Source organism: Onychostoma macrolepis, chromosome 13 (assembly GCF_012432095.1).
Source record: "Onychostoma macrolepis isolate SWU-2019 chromosome 13, ASM1243209v1, whole genome shotgun sequence".
Lineage (NCBI taxonomy): Eukaryota > Metazoa > Chordata > Actinopteri > Cypriniformes > Cyprinidae > Onychostoma > Onychostoma macrolepis.
In genome coordinates, this window is record NC_081167.1 from 5,222,089 (window position 1) to 5,240,106 (window position 18,018).

Genomic DNA, 18,018 nt, shown 5'->3' on the forward strand with positions numbered 1-18,018 from the left:
TTTTGTAATTGCCTCATATCGTCCAATCGTCAGCCTGTGAGATCGCCGATACACGATATTATCGTGCTAATTTATTTATTTACTTCGTTTCACTGACGGAAAGTGAACCAGCTCCAGCGTAAGGCTAAAAGCAGCCTAATGTTTTTAATATGACTGAATTTGTATTTAATATATTAAATTAATAGAAACATCGTAAGTTACTAATTACAATGCTTACATTTCCTCAGCTATTCAAAAAGCAGCTTCAGAAAACAATCATAGAACATTACATTACCAAAGAACATCATCACAAGCTCGGCCTAGCGCGAGTTTGTGCACTTTAAAAACACTATATATAATCAGTGAATCTACACTGTATGATCTCTTATACTTACATCGCACAAACATCTGCACTTTGTGTTTATGATGAGAGAACTCGCGAGTCAGAACTCCGCTGTTCCAGCGATGACTCATTTGAACACCTCTGATTGGCCATTGCATTCATAAACTCAGCATAACCATGTGATTGGTTATAATAATGCGCAACACTGTGAAACGCGGAAAAAGAAATATAATGCAACAAATAAGCCGTAATATTAATTAGTATTACTAGCCTAATAATGATAATAATTAGAGGTCGACCGATAGTGGATTTTACCGATACCGATAGCTAGGTTGGACCACACTGGCCGATACCGATTAATCAACCGATAGTTTTCAAAATGGATACTGAAAGAAAGCTAGTGCTTTTACTATTTAAAAAAAAAAAAAAAAAGCAGTAACCGTACTGAACCATACATTGTAAATGAATAAAAATATTAATATTATTTACTATATTGATCATTAGAGTTATTTCATAGTTTGCTAATGTTAAAAGAAGAAACTTTAAAATTTCAAAAATGTAGCGTATTAGTTGCTAATAGTGAATGTTGAAATGAACACACTCTAACAAGGAACAAACAGTTTTCATTAATGCTACGAATGGACTCTTATTATTAAGTATTACCATTTAATTTCAACAGTCATACTTAAAGATGGCCATCTTTAAACATCTACACACGGCCATAGCATTAAAATTACATACATATGGATATTGTATGTGTACTAGAGGTCTTCACGGAGGACCCGGGACCCGACCCGGGACCCGTACGGGTTCGGGTCTATATTTTAAATGGTCAGCCGGGACCGGGTCGGGTCCAAATATATTACTTCGGGTCCCGGGTCTATTTAACTTTGTGTGTAATACCCAAGTCGATCGGAGAACACCGCACCCGCCAGTGATCAGTGTCAGTCAGCATGCGTGTGTTTTGTAACTTGCAGTTTTTAAAATTAGGATGAGAAAATTGTGAGCGGGAAATGAGGTGAAAGAAAAAAAAAAAAAACACGCGTTACCTCGAGCCACCAGAAGCAGAGCGCGGGCGGAGTTAATGTAGCTTACTGCACGCGGACGGTGATCATGGATTCCTTCATGAGTGATTTGGGGGAAAAAAAGCTGAAACAAAACCGACGAAGAGATGAACCTGTTATTGAACATGCACGCAGTAAAGTGTAACGCATTTCTTGTTCTGCACGTTTTTTGCTAAAAAAATAATTGCTCCGAGTCTTTATTACAACCAACAAAAAGTATCGTTATTGTTGCGGAAACGCAACAGTCAAAGTTGACTTGTTAGTCATCCGTCACTGACCATAACAGCCTGTAGACTTTTAAAGCAATAATCAGTGGATTAAGAATGCTCTTTCAGTCGGCAATAGAGAGGAGCGAACAGCCAACATGGATGGAAATTTATTGACTAGGAGGATTGTATGCATCGCAGTCAGGGAGAAGGCTACTAACAGTAGTAAGGGAATTTTTTATTTTTTTTTACTCGCAACTTGTTATTGACTTTTTACTGTGCAATATATGCCGATCGGGTGCAGTCGGGTCTGTGTCTTCCCGGCCGAGTTCGGGTCCAACTTTCGAATATTGGTCGGGTCCGCGTCGGGTCCGGGTAGTACATTTAAGGCATTTCTCGGGTCTGCACAGGTTCGGGTCCCACTTTCAAATAAAACACGGGTCCGGGTCAGTTTGGTGCAGCACATTTACGGGTCTCTTCGGGTTCGGTGGTACGAATTTTTGGACCCGTGAAGACCTCTAATGTGTACTCACACACTTATGCTTCTGTTTTTTAACACTTGAAAATTATCTTATAAAAAAAAAAAAAAAATGTCAGTCACACACCGAAAAAAAAAAGTGCAGCGCTGCGTACACACACACACACACCAGACGCTTTGCGTTCAATTCAAGTGGCGGTCTAAAACAATTTATTTAATCCCCAAACGGACATAAGTTTGCTTCAAGAATGAACATAAATGAGCATAAATGAGTTTGAAGTTCGGTATTTAAAAAAACAGAACAAGTGGAAAGAGAAATCGCGATCTATTACAGCTCTCTATATGAAGCATAGACTTTATTAGAGCCACAGAAAGACAAACGTTTTGCTGAAAAATGCACAATGCATAATTTATAGCCTAGGGTGAAGTCATTATGTACATTCACAATGATTTGGGACAAATATAATGTAATTTAATAGAAAACTATGTGAATTGCGCTCTGTTCAGTGGTAGGCTTTTCTGTCGGCTATATTTAAATGCAAGTCTGGAGTTTCCCGCTCTGTGCAGCACGCAGTGTCAAGTGTCAAAATAAACAACACGTGCTGTCAGTGATTTCCGCCTCTAGAGGCCGCTCTCATACTGTATAATGCCAGCGGACCCTTCTCAGCCACTCCAGCAACGGTTGCAAACCGGAAAACTATCGGCATGGATTTTTGCCGATAACCGATAGTTGCAGCAATCAACTATCGGTGCCGATGAATCGGCAAAACCGATGAATCGGTCGACCTCTAATAATAATAATAATAATAATAATAATAATCATCTTGCTATCGTCAAAGACATCATCCACAGGCGATATCTCTGACTATCGTCGATACAAGATTCAATCGTCTATCGGCACAACCCTATGGAGTATATTCCAAGACACTAGTGCTATATGAATAGTTACCTTTCCAGACCCATCCCTTCCATGGCCTTTTCATGGTATTTTTGTTGAGGGACAATGTTTATTTTTAGCATAAAAATTAGCTAGTTGCTAATATTTAGATCTAAACATGGCCTTTAGATATATCTGTTTTTTAAAGGTAAAAAAGTTTACTTAAATGTTTTGTTGATACTTTTTACATTCACTCAGATTTTTCATCACATTGTCATAGCAATTTGTAACTGTGTTTTGGCAAATCTTTGTTTTTTTCCCCCTAAAAATTACACCTTTTTCTACAAATCAAATCATACAAATTCACTAACTTGTAAAATACTTATGTTTTCTCATGAAATTGGGTTGAATTGTTTGGATGAATACTTTGTCAACTTTCAGTTTCTCTTGTATATCCCATTTGTATGTAGATATTTTCTACATTTACTCATCTAACTCAATTATATCTCAATTATTTCTCAATATAAAATTAAAGAACAACTGAGATATGTTTCATCTCATTTAAAAAAAAAAATAGCATTGAGTTTACTGTATGTTATAGCCATGAACTGTGATTTGCTACTGTAGAGTCTGTTGCAGGTGGTATCAGGACATTTGCATTCCAGATTGACAACTTTTTGCATACGTCCCTTCAGAAGGAACGAGTCGTCAGTACTTTTGCACCATTTTCCCAGACAACAAAATTGTACATTTTAAATACTTACACCTCCTAGAAGTTTGTTTTGTCACTTTTAGGACAAATGCTCACTTACAGATGACCTCAAAACTAAAAGACGTGGACTTAAAGCCACAAAGCCCCATTTCATTTCACAACTTCCTTAAGTCTATTGTTAAAAATGTGTCTTGTTCCTGCAATGCTGGATAATTAGTTTTTTGGGAGTGCAGGCTCAGGGCCGTGGGAGATGTGCTAGTGTAGGGATTCAGGCTAATCCATGCAGTGTTCGGGAAAGATCCAGAACTCACATTTACAGTTTTAATTTCAGACAGAATCAAATTATATCACACCATTTGAGGCTGGCCCAAAGAGAGGCGGAATGGGCCTGTTTGACCTTGGATGAATTTCATTTCATTTGATAGTTTATAACCTTCTTAAATATTTGAAATGGTGTCATTTGTGTCACTCCAGGAGATATTTGCATACAGATGTAATTCTTATTCTGAATTAAAAGTATTATTTGCATAGTAATCGCTCTGTCTTTCCGTCTTCTTGCAGTATGTACCGCTTGCGGGCGCTGACGGCTGCCACTGTCGGGATGGTGCAGTTGTCAAGACGGCATCACACCGGTGCCTTTCGTTCCTATCAGCGGCGCAGACTAATGCTGGCTGCTCTGGCGGGGGTGACGGGCATCTCAGCCAGTGCTGGACTACTGTGGACAAGGTACAGATCTCTGTGGACACCGGTCTCATACATGAAGTGTCTTACAAATAAGATGCAGCATTATAACGTATAAGAGTTACATCAGCTTTTATTGAGGTGCTTCAGTGTTGCTTTATTTTGTTCAGTTGCATAAAATATGTTAATGTAAAAAATCTTGTGTAATACAACTTGTGTTTGTTTGTTTGCTGATTTTTATTGTATCTGTTATACTTGTATTTTTTTTTTATAAATAGTTTTTGCCATGAAAATAGCCTAAGATGCTGACTTGGCATTAAATTAATACTACTACTACTGGAGTTACATAAAGCATTTTTAAAAAATTGGATTGCTTAATGTTTGTGCCAGTAGCAGCTAGTGTTGTCAAAAGACCCAGTACTGGTGGTACCAAGTACCCGGGCAACCCGGTTCTTGACGCGTACGGCCCTATGATTTCCATGATGCAGAAAACGCGAACGGAATCTTGGAATCCAGTTATAAAAACGGAATTTACAGATTAGCACGGAATGTCACGGAATTTGTCAAAGTTTGGATGAATTAATCAAAAGTAGGTCATTAAACTTAAATCAAATCGCGACATGGACTATTATCTGTAAATATTAAGCCGCAAAAGTCGATTCAAATATGAATCCTGCATGTTCGGCGAGTCTCTGTGTGAATGAATGAATGGCAGAGACGCGCGTTTTTAATTTGAACTACATACACTGAAGCGCACGTGACGCTCGCGGTGATTTCAGCATCTGCCGTCTTAATGAGGACATAAATACATAAACAACATCTACAGAACTACTCTGAGAGTCACTTCACCAGCATTTTACCGTTTCATTTGAGTAAAACCAGAGTCATATCATATAGCTACACACAGAAAATTTAAGGGTATTCACAGCAAATCGTCAAAATCTTAAAGACATTGTGCCAGAAATATATTACTATTATTTAGTAGAATGTATGTGATACTATTACAACTGTTGAAAAAATGAATAAATCTTTATTTTTAAAGAAATAATCACACAATATTTCTTCCATATTTAAATTTTGATAGTAAATCCCCTTTATTTACCAAAAAACAAAATGTGTTTAAATTTCATTGATTAAAAGACTAATTAAATTTAGGTGAAACTTGTTTACTGTTTTTAATACTTTATTACTTGCAGAAAAACTTGAAACACAATTTTAAATAAGTATAAAGAATGGCATTGATTTTTGTACATTTTATTTTTGTTTAACTTTATTAATAAAAATAGTGTGTTTTTAATTAGCATGTTTTTGTTTTGCTTTGGTACCGAAATTGGTACCGAGAACTGTGGATATCGGTACCGAATACTGAAATTTTGGTACTGTGACCACACTAGTAGCAGCACTACATTGAATCAGAGAAATAATGAAATGGCAAAAAGACAGGTTTATATATATATATATATATGTACACACTTATGTACACACACTAGGGCTGGGCGATATGAGCAAAAATTCATATCTCTGTAATTTTTGGCTGATTTGCGGTATACGGTGTATATACAGTGGGTATGGAAAGTATTCAGACCCCCTTAAAAAACCCTTTGCTGTGACACTCATATATTTAACTCAGGTGCTGTCCATTTCTTCTGATCATCCTTGAGATGGTTCTACACCTTCATTTGAGTCCAGCTGTGTTTGATTATACTGATTGGACTTGATTAGGAAAGCCACACACCTGTCTATATAAGACCTTACAGCTCACAGTGCATGTCAGAGCAAATGAGAATCATGAGGTCAAAGGAACTGCCTGAAGAGCTCAGAGACAGAATTGTGGCAAGGCACAGATCTGGCCAAGGTTACAAAAAAATTTCTGCTGCACTTAAGGTTTCTAAGAGCACAGTGGCCTCCATAATCCTTAAATGGAAGACGTTTGGGACGACCAGAACCCTTCCTAGTGCTGGCCGTCCAGCCAAACTGAGCTATCGGGGGAGAAGAGCCTTGGTGAGAGAGGTAAAGAAGAACCCAAAGATCACTGTGGCTGAGCTCCAGAGATGCAGTCGGGAGATGGGAGAAAGTTGTAGAAAGTCAACCATCACTGCAGCCCTCCACCAGTCGGGGCTTTATGGCAGAGTGGCCCGACGGAAGCCTCTCCTCAGTGCAAGACACATGAAAGCCCGCATGGAGTTTGCTAAAAAACACCTGAATAAGATTCTCTGGTCTGATGAGACCAAGATAGAACTTTTTGGCCTTAATTCTAAGCAGTATGTGTGGAGAAAACCAGACACTGCTCATCATCTGTCCAATACAGTCCCAACAGTGAAGCATGGTGGTGGCAGCATCATGCTGTGGGGGTGTTTTTCAGCTGCAGGGACAGGACGACTGGTTGCAATCGAGGGAAAGATGAATGCGGCCAAGTACAGGGATATCCTGGACGAAAACCTTCTCCAGAGTGCTCAGGACCTCAGACTGGGCCGAAGGTTTACCTTCCAACAAGACAATGACCCTAAGCACACAGCTAAAATAACGAAGGAGTGGCTTCACAACAACTCCGTGACTGTTCTTCAGTGGCCCAGCCAGAGCCCTGACTTAAACCCAATTGAGCATCTCTGGAGAGACCTAAAAATGGCTGTCCACCAACGTTTACCATCCAACCTGACAGAACTGGAGAGGATCTGCAAGGAGGAATGGCAGAGGATCCCCAAATCCAGGTGTGAAAAACTTGTTGCATCTTTCCAAAAAGACTCATGGCTGTATTAGATCAAAAGGGTGCTTCTACTAAATACTGAGCAAAGGGTCTGAATACTTAGGACCATGTGATATTTCAGTTTTTCTTTTTTAATAAATCTGCAAAAATGTCAACAATTCTGTGTTTTTCTGTCAATATGGGGTGCTGTGTGTACATTAATGAGGAAAAAAATGAACTTAAATGATTTTAGCAAATGGCTGCAATATAACAAAGAGTGAAAAATTTAAGGGGGTCTGAATACTTTCTGTACCCACTGTATATCGGTATTTTCTATGCTTTTGTATTTGGATTAAACGAATAAAGTAAATCTGCAAAAGGGTTAAAATCGCATTACATTCTAACATTGTAACATTGCAATTAGTCAACTTTTATTTATATAGCGCTTTTAACAATACAGATTGTTTCATAGCACTTAACAGTATCAAACTGGAGGATAGAGTGTCAGTAATGTATAATGGTAAGATTAAACACTCAATTTTCAGTTAAAGGCATTTCATTATTGAATTCAGAGATGTCATTGTCTAGCTCAGTTTAGTTTAAATAGTATCTGTGCAATCAAATCGACGATAATCGCTAGAAATTAATTAAGTGTCCCCAACTGAGCAAGCCAGAGGCGACAGCGGCAAGGAACCAAAACTCCCTCTGTGACAGAATGGAGAAAAAAAAACCTTGGGAGAAACCAGGCTCAGTCGGGGGGCCAGTTCTCCTCTGACCAGACGAAACACGCAGTTCAATTCCAACCGCAGCCATGTCAGACTGTGTAAAGGGCTTAATAATTTTTTATTTAAAAAATAATTTAAAAAAAAACTAAAAATAATGTATTTATTAATTTTTCATATTTGTATATTATTGTTTTTTATTTTTTATTTATTTGTTTATATATATTTTTTAAATGTATAAATGTATAATATTTATATTTTTATATTGTTGCAATTTCTAACAATAATAGTATTGTGTAGTTAGTTTTTTTATTATATTTTTAGTTATTTTGTTATGTTTTTAGTTTTATTGTATTTTAGTCGAGGTCTTCACTGGGGATATGTCTCTGGGGTGTCCTGATCTCCGCTGACAGAGAATTAGTGGTTGAGCAATATTGTTTTTTTGACAGCCGATGCCAATATCTTGGAAAGATCAGGGTGGCTGATGGCCAATGTAAAGCCGATATAATTTAATTTATTTTAATTAATATTTAAGAAATTTGAAATAATTTGAAAATGGATTAAAAAATAAATAAACATACTTATACTTCAGATGACAAAGTATTTTTCACAAATAAATAAATATTTAATAAAAATATAATTAAAAAGGAAGTAAACACTGTAACCAACAGGGCACTGGGAAGTTTGTGTGCATTGGGAATCATATTTTTTAGAATAAAGCCAAGGAAACACACATTTTACATACAGCACACAGTGAAAATGACATTGGGCAAATGCATATAAGCGCAGCATAATTTTAAATCACGAGTTTAACATTTGTCGATCGCTCGTCTTCAGTGAAAACAGAAAAACTGCAAACAGAAAAACTTATCGGCTAATGCCGATATTTGAAAAATGGCAAATATCGGCCGATATATCGGCCTTGGCGATATATCGGTCGACCACTAATTGCAATCTAAAAACAAAAACAATGTTTTAATTACATTTACTAAAAATAAAACTAAAAATTTAAATAATAAAAAAAGCACAGACTAATTGATTAAAAAGGCTGTTTTGATTACCCCATTAGTCACTTTATAGTTAGTGCTATCATACAAATACACTTACTTGTAGGTTTAAAATTCTACATATGTCACATTTATTGTCCAACTACAAATATTTGAGCAAAATGTATATTTTAGTCAGAATTATTGCGCTCCTATTTCATTGAGCTCTGTTTGTTTGGCGCACATGTATGCGGTGGCGCTCGTTCTAAATTAAGTCTGTGAAGTTTAGCAGAGAATTGCAAAGCAGAAGGCTCATGCACTTCTGACAGCAAAATGGAAATATTTCCATGGCTTTCTAACATTTACAAATGGAGAATATACCTGTGAAATGTAAGTTATGCATTTAGGAAAACAGCATATCTCAAACATATTAAACAGCGCGAGTAGCGTCTCTATCAGGCTCACGTACAGCCTTTCTGTCTGAGCATCTGACGGACCGAGCTGCTTTAAACTGGAACTATAAACTATAGGGTACTATATCTTACAAGTTTTTTTAAAGCCCTTCATATAAAGCTTGATAAATGTTTAGAACAAATTGTATTATGCACTTTCTCCGCAGCAGTTCAGTCTGTGTCCTCTGCTATATTTTTTGAGATGTGCTCGTATCAACTACTGTACATCGATATAAACAGTATTGCCTCATACCGTATCATAGGGGTGGGCGGTATAGCCTCAAAATTATATCATGATATTTCAAGAATATTTGCGATAATGATATTTATGACGATATACAAAAAAAATGGAACAATGTTTTATTGGTGATTGCAGCTGGCAGGCAGCAGCATTTATTAGTGCAAACACAATGAAGGGCAATTTCCATCCTTTTCCAATGAGCTGCTGTCATTGATGACAGACTACCTAATTCGAAGTGTAAATCTATTGTCATAAGGTGGCAGAAGCAGCATTATAGTGCAATAATAGTGACCAGTGTTGGGCAAGTTACTTAAAAAAAGTAATTAGTTATAGTTACTAGTTACTTCTCACAAATAGTAACTGAGTTACATCATTAGAAAAGTAACCAGTTACTATGGAAAGTAACTATTGCATTACTTTTTAAAATAAATGTTCAAATATGTCAAATAACTTGGATGCCTCCAATATTAAATGTTAAATGAATGAAGTAGACACTACATGGAATAAATTATTATTTTTAAACATTGTACACTAATACAAAACAACAATTTAAAAATACTTATTTAACACTGAACATTTTTTAACATTCTAGCAGACATTATACCAACAAAGCGCAATTTAACTTAAAATTAATAAGTTAGTAAAATAATATTTTGTGGCCATTTTTGAGACCCCCTTCTTGAATCAGGCATGTATTTTTACTGTACAAATAGATGCAGCCTTGTGGAGCAGAAGAGAATTCTTTTAAAACATTAGGAAATATTACAGATCCCAATTTGAACACTATGTGTGAACATTATAATAAATGTATTACTAGAGCTATTGTAATTATTATCATTATTATTAACTTACTTTTTAATTTAATTTAATTTAACAGAACAACAGTAAAATTACAATACTAACATTTATGAATGTTGATGGAGCTTTTATTTTTACGGAAACCCGCAGGAAGTCCTCAGTGGTGCATTAGTGCGCGTCTCTATTTGATCACGTCGCATTATTGTTCAGTACAATTTATTCTGTCTTTTTGCTTATTCGGCCGAACACCAAAAGAAGGTGTTTTTTTGCTTGCTATTTTAGGCCGAATAATTTTGGCTGCCGAACAATCGGTGGATCCCTAGTAAATATGTCATCGCATTACCATATCATTGATATCGCAATATGACACTTTTTATCATGTAAAGATTTATACTGTATTATCGTGGACGGTATGATATGGCACACCCCTACCATATCGCTTATAAAAAATATCGATATATCGTACAAACTCAATATACCGCCAGCCCTAATATAAACATAGACACCTAAAACGGGTCTATATACTGTGTGTGTGTGTGTGTGTGTATATGTATGTATGTGTATATATAAGCATGAATTAAGGGATTAAGGGAAGTGTAACAAATATGTAACAAACAATTGTAAAAGTGTAACAACCATGACATATGTATACATTATTATGGAAATGTACTTTTTTCACATTACAGTAATGAGGTTTGAGGGAGTTGAATGTGAAAAGTTGTCTTGAAAATATTGTCACAATACAAAAAAACGTAATGGTCTAGAATATATGCTGCCTTTTTTTTTTCTTTTTTTTGGGGGGCAGAAAATACATGATATATCAGTAGTATATTAGATAGCGCCTGGTATTACTTTTTATTTATTTCATTTTTTAAATTTTTTTATTTGTATTGGACATTTTATTGTACATGCAAATGTTGACTTATTTTTACATTTGCGTTGCCTTGTCTTTACGTAATGTTCACTTAAGGTTAATCTTTAATAAAATAAATGATTTTATAGTTCTGTTAAATGCAGCCTTTATCAGATCTTAATGAATGAATGAATGAATATCTATTTTTCATAATGTAGATTATTACATTGTGATGCCTACATTTACTTGCAGCATTTAAAAATACACTTTTTTTTTATTTTCTACTGTGCATTATTTTTATTTTTTGACCAAAAAAAATAAATAAAATGTTGCCTTAACAGTATAGGCCAACATTTTTATATTGGTGCATCCAAAGAAATAAGACCATAAAATGTTCCTTGTTTAGTCAAATTCAGTTGTTGGGGAAGTCACCCTAAGAATGGCTTACATATAGCTGTGTCTGCATATTAAACTGAGATAGGAGAAAGTATTGTAACATGAAAAAATTACACATTTCACCTTTAACGTAAGTGTCCTTAGAGCCCATATCTGCAGAGGTTCATCTGCAGTCTGGGCGAAGGCCAGTCCAGTGCTCTGTGTTTGTGTGTGTGTGTGTGTGTGTGTATGAATAGAGCAGCTGATATGTCAGCAATATAGAGAAATGCATCTGGGACGTGATCTATAGAATGAAGGAGTTATGGGACGAGGTGGCATTTCAGTTTTCAGTCTGTGCAGTCATTTTCTCTGTGTCTCATTATATTGAATTATTGAACAAACCTTCAAACACACATCCCATCAACACAACGTCAGGCCTTTTTTCAATTACTGCTTTTTGTCCTGAAGATATTGACCTCCTAGCACTCTTCATTAACTTTTAGTATGAGGCACACCTCTAGAGATAAATACACATTGACAATGTTGGTTCCCAGATGTAATGGTGAGTAAAGTAGATTTTTACATTTTTTGAAGAAAATATGTGAGGGGTTTCTCTAAGAAAAACTCACCACCATGTCAGAGTTTTGCTATGCAGATGCTTATGTGTTCAGAGTGATTTTTAACACATTGCTATGTGGTTGGACCAAGCCAGAAGTGCATCTAGAAATGGTTTATATTGTTTTTTTAGTGTAATCTATGGGGTTTTTGTTTTATCGTCCAGCGGAAATTGTAGGTCTGATTGCTTAAAAAGAATTGTAAGAGGACGCATGACAAAAATTGTACACAGTTTGCTAGATTAAGCATATTAGAATTATTTCTGAAGGATCATGTGACACGGCTGAAAATTCAGCTTTGCATCAAAGGAATGAAATGCGTTTAAAAAAAAATTGTCCCGAATATAAGACGACCCTGATTATAAGACGACCCCCCTTTTTCCAGATGTACCCATTGGAAAAAGGCTTTTTGAAAACCAAATCTTGTTTTTTTTTTTTCTCTCTCTGTAAAACACATTTATTCTTAAATTATTTTCATATTGCATATTTTTCCAATTCTAATTTTTGTTTTGAAAGTATGGTAAATACTGGTATCATGTACCAACAATGACATTGGAAAATTTTGATATACCATTGAAATAACAGGTAGCCCATCTGAATTATATAACAATTAGGCTATCCAACTCATAGTAGCCTACCAAAATGTTATTATCAGTAGAAGTGAAATCTGGGTACTGTGTTATGTTTTAAAATCACTTACAGAGGAAGTTTGGTCCCATCAGGCTAACATGACAGTCACGATCATGCTGCTGTAAGCTTTTCTTTTTCATTTGTTTTCAGTCGCGATCTTTACAACACACATTACATTACATATTTCATGGCACACTCGTTTTATGCGTTTTTGGCGCCACCTATTGTTGTGGGTTTATTATTGACATGTCAAAGTCTAGACCCTGAATATAAGACGAACGCGTTTTTTCAGATGTATTTCCAAGGAAAAAACATTCAACTTTTGACCGGCAGTGTACAGTACTGGTGTATACTTTTCAGTGTGACTTATCTGCATGCTCTCTTCTGATTGGCAGAGCATATGCAGAGGCAGGGTCTTCAGTCAAGCATGAGGAGCAGATGGAGGAGGAGCCTCTAAAGGATGTGGCGGAGGAGGCGGAGTCAGACAGCGCTCTCGAGACGAGTAGCGGGGGGGAGGAAGATGAGGCAGGCTCAGATGGGAAGAAAAAGAAACAAAGAGTCGGCTTCCGTGACCGCAAGGTGATCAATGCACAACATGCACATCATCTCAATCGCATCATGATGAGGTCAGGTTCATCCAGCCATTATCTGATGAATTCATCTGGCTTCACCATGTGCAGAAGAAAAGTGGACCTGTCACATCTAATCAACATGCAAATCCACAGTCATGAAATCAACCTGCATATTTCTGAATTGGGTTTCGTCTGATATGCCATCAGTGGGAACGTGGCAGAGCGACAATAGCAGAGTTAATGAATTGCAGCTGACATTAACTGTGGGGAAAATGTGATATTAATGCAGCATCTGGGACAGGCAAGTGTGGGACTTGCTGATTAAAGGGAACGAGTAGAAAGGATGAGAGAAATAGGAAAATGAATGATGTTGTTGATTTGTTCCTTTTAAATGGGGCACATAAAAAAAGGCCTTTTGCTAATATACTTTGATGTTCTAAGTAATAATACATTTCACAACCAATGTGAGTAGGAATGCAAAACAATTTATCTTCATATTTTTCAGCCTTTTGACAGCATTCTATTTTGATATTTGCTGAACCACTTTTTATTTTTAATTATTTTGATCAACCAAACAGTATCCGAACAGTTACTGTATTTAAAAGTGCTTCCAAAATAAATAAGTGAAAATGAAATGAAATAGTTCACCCAAAAATTATGCAGAGTACCAATGAGGTTTGTTCTTCGAGTTTCTGCAAGAACCAATTAGGTTTGGTCTTGCATGTCAAGCAAGTATGGTTGAGCTTCCGTTTACCATATTTGGGGCCAGATTTACTAAACAGGGAAAATTAGTATTAGAGCGCAATTCCATAAAAGTGCTGATGGAAGGGGAAAATTCTGCGGGTGATTTACTGACAATGCGCACATTAGAGCACAGACGCAGCTAGATCATTTCCATAATGACCAGCGCAATCTACCAAGAGCCGTGCAAATTACCGCCTGCTTTTAAAGGGTTAGTTCACCCAAAAATGTTACCGATACCGATAGCTAGGTTGGACCACACTGGCTGATACCGATTAATCAACCGATAGTTTTCAAAATGGATACTGAAAGAAAGCTAGTGCTTTACGATTTATAAAAAAAAAAAAAAAAAGAGTAACGGTACTGAACCATACATTGTAAATGAATAAAAATATGAATATTATTTACTATATTGATCATTAAAGTTATTTCATAGTTTGCTAATGTTAAAAGAAGAAACTTTAAAATTTTAAAAATGTAGCCTATTAGTTGCTAATAGTGAATGTTGAAATGAACACACTCTAACAAGGAACAATACTTCTACAGTTTTCATTAATGCTACGAATGGTATCTTGTTAAGTAGTACCATTTAATTTCAACAATCATGCTTAAAGATGGCCATCTTTAAATATCTGCACAAGGCCATAGCATTAAAATTGCATGCATATGGATATTGTATGTGTACTCACACACTTTTTATGTGTTTATAAAAAAAAAAAAGTTAGTCACACACCGGGCAAAAGCGCAGCGCTGCGTCTAGGAGAACTCAGAGGTATCACACACGCGCACACACACCCACACCAGACGCTTTGCGTTCAATTCAAGTGGCAGTCTAAAACAATTTATTTCAAATTGTATTTTGACTATTTAGTCAAATAAAGCGCGCGCATCCATAATAAAACTTGATAAAACAAAATTAGGATTTGTAAAAAAAAAATGTACAAAAAAAGAACAAAGATGAACGAACAAAAGTAATATGGGTTTCAAATTAAACGAGGGTGAGAAAATGATTACAAAAAAAAAATATATATATATATATATATATATATATATATATTTCTTTAAAGGTGCAGTAGCCAAAAAAGTGTGTTTATAGAACTAATAGAAGTGCAATAAAATTTGGCTTTTGAGTGTAGAACATATTTCCTCGAAACAGAACAGCTCTATTGTAGGACGCTGTCACAGTCAAAGAGGAACTCCCCCTCGAACAATCAGAAGTGTCTGTCCAGTAGTGCCACTGTTATTTGTGTTTGCTAAACATTTTGTAGATTCATGTTGTTTATTTTAAGTGTGCTGTACGGCGTAAAGCGCTGTGTAGGCCGAGCCTATTTATCACCATAATTGGCTTTGGCTTTTACACATCTTTGTTGATGATGGTTGTTCACTGATTGAATTTCTGGACATGGTTACTTAGCGATGTCTTGTGGTTGTTTTTGTGTATGCGTTCCTTAAAAAAGGACAGAATTTATCAGGGTGATTTATTTTTGCTACTAAAAATATTTTGTGTCTTAAAATAGCAAGATGCTGCAGCGGATGGCAGTGGTTCAGACTTTTTTGTTTAGAACCTAATCATCACATTTCATCATAAACTGAGAAACAGGGAGGAAATGCAGGTATTCTCTGAAATATGGATGCAGTATTAAAATAAACAGCATACATCAAAGCAGCAGCACATTAAGAGTGAAGTTGATTTGCTGTAGGATGGTGGGGCTCTGCTTTTGATGGATGAGGCCATTCATCATGCAGTGGGGTACATTAGACAGCTGTCTCTGTTTACACAAGCACTGCCCTCCAGGCCACGTCTTCAACCAATAGGGCTCATTCATGAAACACAAACCGAACCAATTTCTGTGTAACATTTGAAAACTCAGTGGTATAACCTTATAGCATACAGTTGTAACCATATTTGGGGAGCTACTAAAAATAGCAAATATAATGTTCATAGAATAACTACCTAATCCAAAATTATCTGAAATGGGTATCACCACATGCCATAGATATTCTATTCTAAATAATTAAATCTGTATGTAGTTTATTCTGCTCATGTTTCATGATTTAGTCCCACTGTGTATTTTGTTAACATGTTCGTTGTGTTGTGTTTTGGTATGTTTCCAGAATTATCAGTGTCATTTTTCAGTGTCCCCATCAAAAAGAGTCATTTTGAAGTGTCATATTGGTAATCTTCTCAAAGCACTCGGAAATTGGAATATGTGACCCTGGACGACAAAACCAGTCTTAAGTGTCAATTTTTCGAAATTGAGATGTATACATCATCTGAAAGCTGAATAAATAAGCTTTCCATTGATGTATGGTTTGTTAGGATAGGACAGTATTTGGCTGAGATACAACTATTTGAACATCTGGAATCTGAGGGTGCAAAAAAATATAAATATTGAGAAAATCACCTTTAAAGTTGTCCAAATGAAGTTCTTAGCAATGCATGTTACTAATCAAAAATTAAGTTGATACATTTATGGTAAGAAATTTACAAAGTATCTTCATGGAACGTGATCTTTACTTAATATCCTAATGATTTTTGGCATAAAAGAAAAATGGATAATTTTGACCCATACAATTTATTTTTGGCTATTGCTACAAATATACCCCAGCGACTAAAGACTGGTTTTGTGGTCCAGGGTCACATATTATAAGAAGAAACTAATAAGCAAATACTTTTTGATGGGTTTAAGTCATTCCATATTATGCAAAACCATGATCCACACTCATATGAAACAGTCTTTTCTTTTCGTTTTATTCTACATTTATCACCAGTAGGACAAAGACACAAACGTTTCGGCTCAAAGGCCTTCCTCAGTGTGCTAAACAATACAAATCCTCCACCCACTTTTTAAATTTATAACTCAGTTGCGAGTTTATATCATGAAACTCTAAGAAAAAAGTCAGAACTGCAGGATAAAAACTCGCAACTGTGAGAAAAAAATAATTATGATATATGAACTGCCATTTATGAGAAATAAAGACAGTTACATTTTTTTCTTTTTATTCAGACGATCAACTTTTAAAAAATAAACTTGAGCCATTTTTTTTTTTTTTTTTTTTTGAGAGAGGGAACTAAAGAGCGGCAGGTGCTACACAATCAGAATTGGCTTAAAGTTAACTGATTAACAGACAGCATTTTACTCTTATATTGCTAGTTCTGCTGTTTATTATTAGTAATATTAGTATCTGTCTTCTGCCTCCATAATTGTAAAGCCTTACTTTAGCCAAATTTTAAGGCAGCAACACATGTACTATTTGTATGATACATTGTGTTGAAACCTTTGTAGAGGATTTGGAATCACTTATGAGATTCCATTTCCTTAACAAGACATCTCACAGGGTTTGAAACAGCCAGTGTTTTTATAGCACAGCAAACTCTCAAAATATCAAGGAAAGTGCCTTTTGTGTGAGTGTGTGATGTATGCTGCTAAGTATGTCCTTGCTTTGGTGCTTGTGCGTGTTTTTCTCTGCTCGCCTCATTGGTGTGCCAATGTCATCTGGCATCACTGCCAGCCCACTGTGGGTGCCAGTTAGATGCCAACCTGTCTGTTTCTATGAAACATAGCGTTTCCATGTGAAACAGAGCAGGAGCCGTGACACATGCCCCCCCACACACACACGAAAGCCTCTTTCTGTATGAATGATGTCATACAGATGGCAGTTAGTGATGTAAAGAGCAACCCATGGGCAAGTTGTGCAAATTTGCTCTCATTAAACCGACAGGCAGCATGCATCATATTCTTCTATTATTATTTTAGAGACATTTGAGCCGCCTGCTTCAATGCCTGGTTCAGGTTTCAGCTTTTACTTTGATATAGCACATGCTCATGTGCTGGAAGAGTGTTTATTGTATGATATGAAATTTAACACTCTGTAAATGTCAACTCATGTAATCATGACCTTTTAATATTCCAAAACCATGTTTGTATCACCATCACTTTAAAAGAAAAACTACATTAGCATTTCGGGAACACTTTAGCATAGGGACCAATTCTCACTATTAACTAGTTG

General features: G+C 36.0%; 1 protein-coding gene across 1 annotated transcript in view; it reads left to right on the top strand.

Annotated features, from left to right (window-relative positions):
• Positions 1-18,018, top strand: part of micu1 (mitochondrial calcium uptake 1) — an 87,519-nt gene that overhangs the window by 12,101 nt on the left and 57,400 nt on the right. Inside the window, exons 2-3 of the mRNA XM_058795008.1 lie at positions 4,221-4,385; positions 13,090-13,273. Of these exons, the coding sequence (XP_058650991.1) occupies positions 4,222-4,385; positions 13,090-13,273 (348 nt within the window). The 5' untranslated portion in view covers position 4,221. The remainder of the gene's footprint in view (positions 1-4,220; positions 4,386-13,089; positions 13,274-18,018) is intronic.